General features: G+C 43.4%; 1 protein-coding gene across 3 annotated transcripts in view; it reads right to left on the bottom strand.

Moving 5' to 3' along the window:
• LOC119030830 (RAC-beta serine/threonine-protein kinase-like) overlaps positions 1 to 13198 on the bottom strand; it is a 34075-nt gene that overhangs the window by 4599 nt on the left and 16278 nt on the right. For all 3 annotated transcript variants that reach the window (XM_037118729.1, XM_037118727.1, XM_037118728.1), the window contains 4 exons: positions 9632 to 9697; positions 8490 to 8558; positions 8266 to 8388; positions 7233 to 7361 (listed from right to left, as the gene is read on the bottom strand). In XM_037118729.1, coding sequence (XP_036974624.1) covers positions 7233 to 7361; positions 8266 to 8388; positions 8490 to 8558; positions 9632 to 9697 — 387 coding nt within the window. The remainder of the gene's footprint in view (positions 1 to 7232; positions 7362 to 8265; positions 8389 to 8489; positions 8559 to 9631; positions 9698 to 13198) is intronic.

The raw sequence follows: 13198 nt of genomic DNA, 5'->3' as shown, positions 1-13198 counted from the left end.
ACACCTGTGCAGCCACTTGGCTTCTTAACAACACCTGAGCATTCAACCAGCATAAAAGGACTCCAAGGAACAGGGCACTTGAACACATATTGAGAGGGACTACTTTTACTCAACATTCCAAAGACAAAGGAAATCAGTCTTGATAAGGGGGAAGGCTATACTGCCATTTCCAAGCATTTCACAGTGTCTAGAACCGCTGTGGGTTGAATCATTGCCGAGTACAAGGAGACAAATTCTGTACGAAACAAACCTGGACATGGTTGTAAGTGAAAGATTTCAAGAACTCTGGAGAGGAAAATAGCCAGAGATGTCAGCAAGAAGCCCCAGACATCTGCCAAGATGATTGTTACTGACCTAGCATCTTCTGGAGTTGATGTTTCCAGGAACACAGCTTTGAGGGCTCTTCATCGTGGTGGGCTTCAGGGCCATCGTCCCAGAAGAACCCCTTTACTCAAAGAGCGGCACATCACAGCCAGGCTGAGGTTTGTCCATGAACATTTGAAAGGTAAAGATATGTTTTGGAAGTCTGTGATTTTGTCTGATGAGACCAAACTGGAACTGTTCGGGCACATGGATGTTGCTTATGTTTGGCGAGTAAAGGGAGAGGCCTTCAACCCTAAGAACACAGTTCCCACAGTCAAATGTGTTGGTGGGATCATCATGCTGTAGGGCTGTTTGCAGCCTCAGTCACAGGGAGCCTTGTTCAGGTGTATGGCATCATGAAAAAAGAAAATTATGTTGAAATTTTGTGGGATAATATGCAGAAATCTGTTTGTAGTCTAGCCTTAGGTCATCACTGGGTCTTCCAACAAGACAGTGACCCAAAGCATACATTGAAATTAGTCCAAAAGTTCCTGAAGGATACCAAAACCAAGGTTCTGGAGTGGCCCACACAGAGCCCAGACCTCAGTCCTATTGAGAATCTATGATTGATGCTCATGCTCGGAAACTGCACAATTTGGACTAGCCGGGACAATTTGCAATGGTAGAGTGAGCCAAAATCACTCAGGAGACCTGCGCCAACCTTGTGAAAAACTACTCTAAGAGGTTGTTGTCAGTTGTGGCTCAGAAATGGTACACTATTGACTATTAATTGCCAAGGGGCAAATAGTTTTGGCCGTCTCATTTTTGCCCTTTCTTGCGTCAACTCAGTGTATCAAAAAATCAAACTGTCCTAATCAAACTTAGCGAACATTTTGTCTTTGTTATTTTGGAAACAAATACACTATAAACACGTGTTGTTAATGGTCATTTCCAAGGAGAAATCAAGAGTTTTGTCTAGATTCATGAGGGAGGCTAATAATTTTGGCCTCAACCGTATAGTATTGCGTGCACTATGGTTGTGCACAACAATCAAGGGCAACATTAAGCAGATATTCTTACCTGTGAACTGCAAATCCCAAGTTTGGGAACATGAGAAAAGTCAGATGCAGTTTGCAAAATGCATGTAGGCATCTGTTAAGTACACAGGCAGTTCAAATAAAATTATTATACACCTGAAGCAACGACATGGAGGTATCTGTCAGTAAAATGGCATCTGTCAGTAAACTGGCATCCTGCGTTTTACAAAACCATGTTTTGCAGAACAGACTGTTCACCAAGGGTCACATGGAATCTAGCAGTTTTACTGCATGACGTTTGCAGTGAGTGGAAGATTGAAGACAAGAACCCAGCGTTGGTCACAGACAATGCAAAAAGCACAACACCGACTGGAGCTGGTGCCAAGATGAAGTGGGCGCACACTCTGAATCTGGAATTGCAGAAAGCCCTGACATCTACAAAAGTGAGGAAGTTGCTCACTCGTTTTCATAAAAGCCCATAAGCAAGCAAAATTCTAGGTGAAATACAGACCCAGTTACATCTGCCCAACCACAAGCTAGTCCATGACGTTTCCAGAAGTTCAGTACCATCCATTCCATCCATTCCAGTACCCTTGAAATTTTGGGGCATTTGTGGCAACAGCAGCCTGCTGTGCTGAGCAACCTGCTGTCAAGGACGACACAGAGGGGAGAAGCTATGGTCAGTCTGACGGGCTGACATGACACTGATCCCAGAGATCATCAAATTGATGGCACCTTTGAAATAGGTGACCACACTCTTCAGGAGAAAAACTCCTCAATGATAGACCCAATCCAGGTCAAAATGCAGAGGCATTTCCAGCGTGATGTCCGCTATGCCTCGGCACTTGATTCACACTTCAAAGACCTGGACTTCCTTGATGACAATGACGCCAAGGACACGATGAAGATGACAGCAGAAGTGATACAGATTAATGGAGAGGTGAGTTGAACATGTTCAGTAAGATTGTCATCAGTAGTGATACTAATTTTCTGTCTAGAAACTAGCATTTATTAGCTTGTATGAGCAATAGTGCATGAATTTTTTGGATCATGCATTTGATGACTGTTGCTTGGAATAAGTAAATAAACAAATACATACATACATAATATCATAATATCAATTGTGAAGGCACATCCTGAGCAAAATGTGTCAAATGAAATAACTCACCCTCACCCTCACTCATATTAACTTTTGTCTTATTATTTAGATGTTGTTTTAATTAAAATAAGGAATCTGATTGCTAGTCTGTGTTGCACTGATTATTTTGCCGGTGACACAGAAATGTTAAATGAGGACCAGGAAGCTGATACACAAGGTGACAGGAGCCCACACAAAAGCCCCATTCATATTGCCCTTTCAGTGCAGGAATCATGAGCTGATACTCTGCCTCGCCGTTTGTGTGAATGTCACATATGTGGAGAGGGGGACAGTTTCGCTGTGGTTCTGAGCTACAACAGAGGCAAGACGACGCCTGTGAATGGAAAAGCCAGCAGTGCGAATCAGGGGAGTGTCAGTCTGATGGTGTTCACATTCTGACAGCTAAACAGATTCTTCATTCTTCAAATAAAAGAGACATGGCCCACACTTCAACCCACAAAGCAAAGTTACAGGACCAAAAGATGTGGTAACTTGTGGTGTCTTCAGCATCTTATAAGAGGAAAAAAATACTGCATCCATAAAGACTCATCTTGTTTTATGCACAAAAAAACAGCATTTGTCCCTGGTAGCAGTGCAAGACAGCTTCCACAGCTGAATGGCAGTTATAATGTGACATGATTTGGAGCAAAAACCTTGACTCACCATATCTTTGTCACCTTCCACAATTGTGATGTTGGGTCTCTGTCAACTTGTATTAAAAGAAATCACAGTGACTGTGATTTCTGCAGACTGAGACTTCTGTGAACTTTCCCCCAGAAAACAGCATCCTCCCTACGAGTGAGAGTCAGACAGGGTCCTGTATTTACTGATGATGATGTAATTTAGATCAAAAAGCGTAACTTTGTCACTTCCACGATGCATGGCGGGTCAGGATTTCAATCACTGCACATTATAACTGCATCCATATGATTGTAAGCAGTCTTTAGGTGCATGTTTAGATTATCAGGTGGAAACACACTGAAAAAACACACAGATGTCAATGCCATGATGTGTTCCATTTGGTTCCGCAGGTTCGGTGTGAACAAACAATACCTCTTTAAAGTAAAACTCTCGCCAAAAAGCAACCAAGGCTTTATTTGTGAATGTATATGAGTCAAATTTTTGTGTAAAAGCATTACGATGAAAGAGGCACTTTTAAGATTTACTGTAGTTTCGTTTTCGGGCAAGCTAATTTTCAATGGAGTGCTGGGGTACGCTAGCATCAAAATTGCTATTTTTAAAACACTAAGAAGTCTCGACATAACATTTGCTCTTAGTATTGCCAGGGTCTCTACACATAAACACGAGCACTGATAACAGTGCTTGTGTACACAGAGTTTACTAAAAACAAGGTTTTTGAACAACTCACGTTAGCAACTGTATCTTCAGCGCAACGCCGTCATGGCAGAGTAAAAGTGTCGATCACCGAGTGCAACCTACCAGGAAGGAAAGTAATGGTGGACTGCTCCTCAAGCCTTCCTGTTAGGTCTCAATCGGGGATCACAGCTAAGCTTTGCTACTGTCATGACTGTTATCATGACCCAGTCATCTCTGCTGCCCCCATCCACCTCTTCCTCCCTCTGTTTACAGCCCCTTTCTCACTTCTACTTCCCTTTCCACTGCATTCATGTTGCAGACACCCCCACTGCCCCCCAGACATTCAAACTCCACCCCCATCTGACACTCAGCCCCCCTGCTCCAATCTGTCCCTCTCAATTCTCCAGGTGAAAAATTAGTTGAAGAAGATGAAGGTGAAGAGGGCTACAGGTCCAGATGGGATCAGCTCCAGGCTCCTCAAGTTATGTGCAGACCAGGACTGTGGAGTATATCTTCAACATGAAGTGGAAAAGTGCCACTGCAGTGGAAAACCTCCCGCGTGGTACAAGTACCAAAGATCCCTCACACAAAAGACTTAAACAGCTACAGACCAGTTGCTCTCAATACACACCTGATGAAGACCCTGGAGCGGCTGATCATCATCCATGTCCGCCCTTTGGTGGGTCCTTTTATGGACCCACTCCAGTTTGCCTATCAACCCAGCATCGGAGTGGATGACGCCATCATCTCCCTCCTGGACAGATCACTGTCTCACCTGGAGAAGCCTGGAAGCATTGTGGGATCATGCTCTTCGATTTCTCCAGTGCTTTTAACACCATACAACCTGCACTTTAGGGGGACAAGTTGGAGCTCACGGCGGTGGACCAACACCTCACGCCCTGGATCCACGATTACCTCACCAACCGGCCACAGTATGTGAGGACTCGGGACTACGTGTCAGATACAATAATCTGCAGTACAGGGGCCCCACAGGGAACAGTCCTGGCCCTTTTCCTGTTCACCCTGTACACTGCAGAAGTCTCCCACAAATCACCCCACAGGCATCTACAAAAGTTCTTTGACAACTCCTGCACATAGGTGAACATCCTAGGAACAGACATTGAGATGGTGACATCTTACAAGTACCTGGGAGTTCACCTGAGCCATAAACTGGACTGGATTGATTACACTGCAACGACATATAAGAAATGACCTGATTTTAATGAAAAATATCATAACAGGCCAAGTTACATGTTAATATAGGACCCCATCTTTGATATCATCTTCACAATTCTTGCATCCATTGAACTTGTGAGTTTTTTGAGAATTTCGGCTTGAATTTATTTGCAGGATGATAGAATAGCCTGCCAGAGCTGCTGTTTTGATGCTAACTGCCACCCATCCTCATAGATCTTTTGCTTAAGGATGCTCCAAAGGTTCTCAACAGGTTCGATGTCAGAGAGGATGGGGCCACACCATGAGTTTCACTCTTTTTATGCCCATAGCAGCCAATGACACAGAGCTATTCTTTGTGGCATGAGATGGTGTATTGTCATGCATGAAGATGATTTTGCTACAGAAGGCACGGTTCTTCTTTTTGCACCATGGAAGAAAGTGATCAGTCAGAAACTCTATTTTTTGCAGAGGTCATTTTCACACCTTCTGGTAGACCCACACCTCCCCACGATTCCGGCCCAAAACATAACTCCGCCGCCTCCTTGCTCCTTGCACCTCCACTACTCCATCCATCTGGACAATCCACGGTTGACCGGCTCTCATCAGTAAACAAGGCCATTTGAGTATTAGTCTTCATGTATTTCTGGGCCCACTGCAACCATTTCTGCTTATGAGGACTGGTTAGGGGTGGACGAATAGTAGGTTAATGCACAACTGCAAGCCTCTGTAGGATCCTACACTTTGAGGTTCACGGGAGTCCAGAGGCATCAGCAACTTCAAATATCTGTTTGCTACTTTGTAGTGGCATTTTAGCAGCTGCTCTCTTAATCTGATGAACTTGTCTGGCAGAAAACTTCCTTTCATGCTTTATCTGCATGAACCCATCTGTGCTCTGAATCAGCTACAAATCTCTTCACAGTACAATGATCACACATTCGTGAAATATCTGATGTTTTCATACCTTGTCCAAGGCATTGCACTATTTGACACTTTTCGGCAGCAGACAGATCCTTTTTCTTCCCCACATTTTGATTGAGGGTCCTCTTGCAGAGCATACGCTGCGCTTCAAATTCATCATTTACAATTTCCCAAGATAGTTGTTGCAGATTCCGCAGTCAAAGTCTTTCTGGAACTGGAGAAGTGTACGGCGATAATTTCCGACCGGCCTGTTGCAAAAATGCCACTTACATTCCTGGATACATCAGAAAGAATTACATGTAGCTAGCTGTGAATCTCAGCAACACATTTTTCCAAATCGAAAAAGGCGATGATAGAAGCGGTATATGAAAGTACATATTTAAGACCTAACTAAATGTAATTTAAGACCAATATGCAAAATAAGGATGTATTTAAGACTTTTCAAGGCCTAAAATTGAGATTGTCAGGTTTTAGAATTTTTAAGACCCTGCGGAAACCCTGCTTTAAGAGTGTTAATCATAGTTTTTCATAATACACTTAATTGGTATTGATAATCTTGAGATTCTTAGTCAAAGAATCAATCTTTATATCTGTATGCCAGGTATATCAACATTCCACTGTACTATACTGTACTAAACTTGAAACAAATTGTACACTTTTACAGAATTTGTGAAAAAAAGGCCAGTTTGTGAAAAGCCTTAATTTCAGTTGATTGGTAACTATCAAACTCACTGAACTGCATAGCATCATTGCTTTGCTTTGTCCAGTCCTGTCATATATCATCAAATCTCTCTGTGTTGAATCACACTGCATCTTTGCAGTTGCTGCTGGATATGCATCTTTAATGCATAAGATCATTGACAGTGTATCAAGACCAACAGTGTACCAACCCTAACACACACACACACACACACACACACACACACACACACACACACACACACACACACACACACACACACACACACTTTTGATTTCGGCAGAAAAACAACACATAACTCCAGCAGCTCATGTTTCCACAATTCAAACAACAGGAGAATTGGCCAGATTAAAATACATTCATATTTGGATGGGAAAGCTGCAAATGATCTCTAGCCACACTATTTATTCAACTTCACCACCAGTGTATTGATCAATAGGACATCATTATTTTATTTTTTTTTATGTTTATCTAAATACTTATTATGCATAACATAGCCTCTTAATTATTCTCTCCAAGTGCACCAGATTGATGCATTGAACCCCCCCCCCCCCCACACTTGGACAGTGATCCACTCATCTTTGAATCCCTTTTTAATTAATTAAATAATTAATGTGACACCTAGTTAGTTTCAGTTCCATACCTCAGGTGCCAGATATTCAGGAGTTCCACAGAAGGTTTTCATGGTAGCATCAGGGGTAATGCCCTCCTTACAAAGACCAAAATCAGTGATTTTGATGTGACCGTCTTTGTCCAGCATCAGATTCTCCAGCTGAGAGAGATACATACATCTAATATGAGCCCAATGATCATGGATATAGTGACAGTTTCAGGGATTTGAATTCATTGTATTTTTTATTAAACATAATGGATCATTTCAATGGGTCATTGATCAATATTGATTTTGATCAATACTCACAAATTGAGATTTGTTGCTGTCAATTAGCATTAGACAGGTTTCACAAAGATATTTTTGACTAGACTGTAGTGTTTGGTCAGTCTTAGTTTTACTCTTGGATTAGTTGAATGTAAGTTAAACAGATTTAGAAGAAATAGAGACTTTTGAATCCTACAAAGTTAGCCATTCTGTTAAGACCCATGGTCCATGGTAAAAATCAGTGACACCTGCCTACCAGCTCTGCACTGTGCTGAGATGTTATACAACTGGAAGTTTTAGGTTTGTTACAATTACTTCAAAATAAGATTTAGTTATAACTGTTGAGTTCTCCCAAACTGAAAACATATTCTGCTAAGAGAAGAGAACTGTCCAGATTACAGTGCTTTCTACAAGCAGTGAGTGCTGAAAACAATATTTTATTCATGCTGGGGTTCTGAAGTGGTACCCAGACAGAAACAGGACCAGGTCTGCCCATACGGTGTGTCACTGATGACATTTTCAGACTCTACATCAAATTAGATACTGGCTATACTCCACATACAAGGTAAGTCAGAATAACATTTCAGCCAGAAGTTTAGGTTTTATTGATGTATCATGTGAAATCTATTAAGATGTCACCTGCCATTAAATGTTTCAACACTCTTCAAATGAGGCTGACATACTGACTGCAAATGAAGAACATGTCCTGGTAAAACCTAAAAGTTAAACTCATGAGGGCATCTTCTCTGAAGTCATGATATTAATGGCTATTTCATATGGAAGCTATACTAGCATTTACCTTCAGATCACGGTAAACAACATCACGTGAATGGAGGTACTCAAGTGCTGACACAATCTCTGCACCGTAGAAGCGTGCCCGGTCTTCTGTGAACACTCGTTCGCGTGACAGGTGGAAGAAAAGCTGCAAGAGGCAAGAGCAGATGCAGTCAAACACTTACCCGTTAGAGTTGGTCTGTTTAAGTGACAGAAATCTCCATGTGATGGTAACTTGTGAGGTCTCACCTCTCCTCCATTGGCGTATTCCATGACAAAACAGAGTCGATCGTGGGTTTGGAAGGCATATTTCAGTGTCTGCAGGAAGAAAATAATCACATTAGTGGCAATTGTCCTGAACCAGTGGCTGGGAGCAGTTCCTGTCAAGGTAATAAACGCTCTGCTCTCAATTTCTTTCATGTAGAGGGTGGCCACTATTAGGGACACTGATGAGCCCATGGCACAGCTGTGCTTCTGCCTGAAAAAACCTTCACTGTACTGGATGTAGGTGGTTTGTCAGACAGAGGTCAAGTAAGGCACAAATGTGGTCTGGGGTGAAGTTTGCTCTGCTGGACAAATTGCTGTCCTGTGTTTCTTTACGATCTTGACTGTTTCTTGAATGCAAATACATCTAGACCTTCATTGGCTGCAGGCCACATCCAATTCAAGATGATGGTGCTGGCCTTCAAGGCTGTCAACAGAACTAGTAGACATATATTATACTAGTGCAGTGCCCGTAGGAAATATGTATTCATTATTCCTATATAAAAGTGGGAGGTTAAGTAGCTTTTTCATGGATGGCCAAACGAGGCTGTGTTTGAAGGTGGGACGTCACGGATATTTAGGTTTGTTGTGAAATCTGATATTCCCGTTTGTGACTATTTTTGATTTTGCCATTATATTTCACCTTAAAAACTATTTATTTTGTGTCATTATTTTCAGCATAACCTCACATTTTTTGACATACTGTATTAACACAATGGACCTAACATCACAAAAAAAAGAACATAAAATCTGAGTAGAAAAAGTTAGATTTTTTACTGTGAAAACGACAAATATGTTTAACAAACCATTTTTTATTACTTATAATGCAAATTGTTGTTTGCTAAATATGTGCATAAATTGTAAAAATGTACAAAGTTATATGTAACAAGAGTGACACTGCAATCAATACACTATGCATGCTGATAAATATTGTCAGGGGCATGCCAAGTGTCTGGAGTAATCATCCAATAGTAGCTCAGCATTGAAAACTTTCAGACTGACCTGAGAACCATTTAGGCCAGAAAAAAAATCTTGAGTATTGGCCTGTCTTTCTGACACAGCACTGTACTCACCAGCACAATTCCTGCTGAACTACAATCAAGTGGGTCATTTGTAAGAGTTCTCACCGTGAGGAAGGGGTGTCGTGTGTTTTGTAAGACTCTGCTCTCTGTTACTGTGTGGGCCACCTCATCCTGCCAACAAACACATGGTTGTCAGACACATAGAAAATGCATGGTATAAAATGTATAGCTTTACTTAGTTACACTCAGTGCGTTTACATGCACAGCTTAGTCAGATTACAGCCATAGTTCGACTATGCCACACATGAGAAAATCAGATTATTATTATTATTATTATTATTATTATTATTATTATTATTGTCATACCCCGGTACGCTAGGTGGCGCTGTACCCATTTCAACTAGTGGTAAGAGAAACACCTCCGGCTGACCTCTTACGTCACCAGCTGCCTCGGCATTCAAGAAAGATGGCCTACGAAGAGCGAGGCTACATCTTTGTACACTTCGTATATGGTGACACATGATAATTACACAAACTAGATTCACAATGCTGCTCTTTCTTGCGGTGATTTCGGAGGAAAGACGCCACCACCACCTTCCGTCTACTTCCGGCTCACGGCCCCGGGGAAAAATCTTGCGCCTGCGCAGAACGCAAAAATCCGATCCGATCTGCTGGAACATATACATGCAGGAGTAATGTGACTATCAATTGAATAATCTGTGTGCTTTAATTTTAGTCAGACAAAGGTGTGTACATGCATCTTAGAGCTCCAATCATAGTCGGACGAACCCAGTAATTTGGTTTTCTTAAGTGTCATGTAAACGCACTGACTGTAACTTTCTGAACTGGCACCATCTTTATGGTTACATACAGTATACATACAGTCATCTCATATTTTTTTCTGCAACTTTGCCCCAGAATCAGCAATGGTGCAGCGAAACAACATTACCGCAGTACTAGCAGGGGGCACTTGTATTGCTATGAGCACCCACAACTACCAGTTGTAATCTAGGGGAAAATTCTGAATCACTGTTACACCACAGTCAGGGATGCTTATCACGCTGTCCCCCGTGCTGCACCGGGTCACTCTGACCACGTCATGCTCCACCTGATTCCTGCCTACAGGCAGAAACTGAAGCTCTGCAAACCTGTAGTGAGGACTTCAAAGACGTGGACCAGTGAAGCTGTGGAGGATCTCCAGGCGTGTTTGGACTCTACTGACTGGGATGTGTTCAGGACTGCTACCAACAGTCTGGATGAGTACACAGAGGCTGTGACGTCATACATCAGCTTCTGTGAAGACTGCTGTGTTTCACCACGCACCAGGGTGAGTTACAACAATGACAAACCCTGGTTCACAGCCAAACTCAGACAGCTAAGGCTTGCAAAGGAAGAGGCCTTCAGGAGTGGGGACAAAGTCAGATTCAAAGAGGCGAAGTACAAGTTTAGCAAGGCAGTGAAAGAGGCTAAACGACAGTACTCTGAGAAGCTCCAACACCAGTTCTCAGCTAACGACTCTGCGTCTGTCTGGAAAGGGCTCAGGCAGATCACCAACTACAAGCCTAAAGCCCCCCATTCCATTAACGACCGACGCCTAGCCAACGACCTGAACGAGTTCTACTGCTGCTTTGAAAGACAAAGGGACAGTCCTGAAACCATCCCCCACGACACCTCCCAACAGCTCCAGCTCCAACTCCAGTCACCTCCACCAATGCCCACCTTAATGGGCCCCCCCCCACCCTCCTCAGTGACAACTCTTTCCATCCATGAGAGGGTCGTCAACAAACTCTTCAAGAGACAGAACCCCCGGAAAGCTGCTGGACCGGATTCAGTCTCCCCATCCTCCCTGAAGCACTGTGGTGATCAGCTGTCCCCAGTATTCACAGACATTTTTAACACCTCACTGGAGACCTGTCACGTGCCAGCCTGCTTCAAGACCTCAACCATCATCCCTGTCCCCAAGAAGCTAAGGACCACCGGACTTAACAACTTCAGACCCGTCGCCCTGACCTCTGTGGTCATGAAGTCCTTCGAGCGCCTTGTGCTCTCACACCTCAAGGACATCACCGACCCTCTCCTGGACCCCCTGCAGTTTGCCTACAGAGCCAACAGGTCTGTAGACGATGCTGTCAACCTGGCCCTCTACTATATCCTCCAGCAACTGGACTCTACAGGAACCTACGCCAGGATCCTGTTTGTGGATTTCAGCTCTGCTTTCAACACCATCATTACCGCTCTGCTACAGGAGAAGCTCTCCCAGCTGAACGTGCCTGACTCCACCTGCAGGTGGATTACTGACTTCCTGTCTGACAGGAAACAGTGTGTAAAGCTGGGAAAACACATCTCCGATGCACAGACTATCAGTACCGGATCCCCCCAGGGCTGTGTTCTTTCTCCTCTGCTCTTCTCCCTGTACACCAACAGCTGCACCTCCAGTCACCAGTCTGTCAAGCTCCTGAAGTCTGCAGACGACACCACCCTCATTGGTCTCATCTCTGATGGTGACGAGTCCGCCTACAGGTGGGAGGTTGACCACCTGGTGACCTGGTGCAACCAGAACAGCCTAGAGCTCAATGCCCTAAAGACAGTGGAGATGGTTGTGGACTACAGGAAGAACTCAGCCTCACCTGCCCCCATCGCCCTCTGTGACTCCACTATTGACACTGTGGAGTCTTTCCGCTTCCTGGGAACAATCATCTCCCAGGACCTCAAGTGGGAGCTGAACATTAGCTCCCTCATCAAGAAAGCACAGCAGAGGATGTACTTCCTGCGGCAGCTGCAGAAATTCAGTCTGCCAAAGACAATGATGGTGCACTTCTACACAGTCATCATTGAGTCCATCCTCACCTCCTCCATCAGGTACACTGCCGCCATTGCCAAGGACAAGGGCAGGCTGCAGCGTGTCATCCGGTCAGCAGAGAAGGTGATTGGCTGCAACCTCCCGTCTCTTCAGGACCTGTACACCTCCAGGACACTGAGGCGTGCAGGAAAGATTGCTGCTGATCCCTCCCATCCCGGTCACAAACTCTTTGAGACACTCCCCTCTGGCAGGAGGCTGCGGTCCATCAGGACCAAAACCTCACGCCACAAGAACAGTTTCTTCCCGTCTGCTGTCAGCCTTATCAACAAGGCCTGAATCCCCCGACACTCCTCACACTCCACCTCTACCACTGACTCTACTGTCACACTGACAGCACCATAACTCTATGCGTCACATTAACGCTCAGCTTGAACTTCCTATTCATTTGCACATTTCCATTTGCACGTCATTTCTTGTAATTGTTCACTGCCAGCTGGTATGCTCCTTTTATCCTTTTACCCAAAAAACAGATTGTCTATATGTATTTATATTGTATAGTTATATTTTCTACTTTTTAAAATAGTTTATATTGTTAATTTGTTATATTTTCTATTCTTTAAATAGTTTATATTGTTAATTTGTTATATTTTCACTTAATAGTTATTTGATGCATGCACCAACATCACCACAACAAATTCCTCGTATGTGTAAAATCATACTTGGCAATAAAGCTTTTCTGATTCTGATTCTGATTCTGATTCTATGAGTGGGGTTGAACCAATGAAACTGTCTCTGTGTTCATCACCAATTTCACCACTTTTTCACATTAAAATTGTGTTTACAGGTCTTGGGAGGTACTACTGCATATGTGA

This window comes from Acanthopagrus latus, chromosome 13 (genome assembly GCF_904848185.1).
Source record: "Acanthopagrus latus isolate v.2019 chromosome 13, fAcaLat1.1, whole genome shotgun sequence".
Taxonomy (NCBI): domain Eukaryota; kingdom Metazoa; phylum Chordata; class Actinopteri; order Spariformes; family Sparidae; genus Acanthopagrus; species Acanthopagrus latus.
The sequence above is the reverse complement of the archived record's forward strand: the minus strand, read 5'-3'. Positions and strand labels throughout refer to the sequence as shown.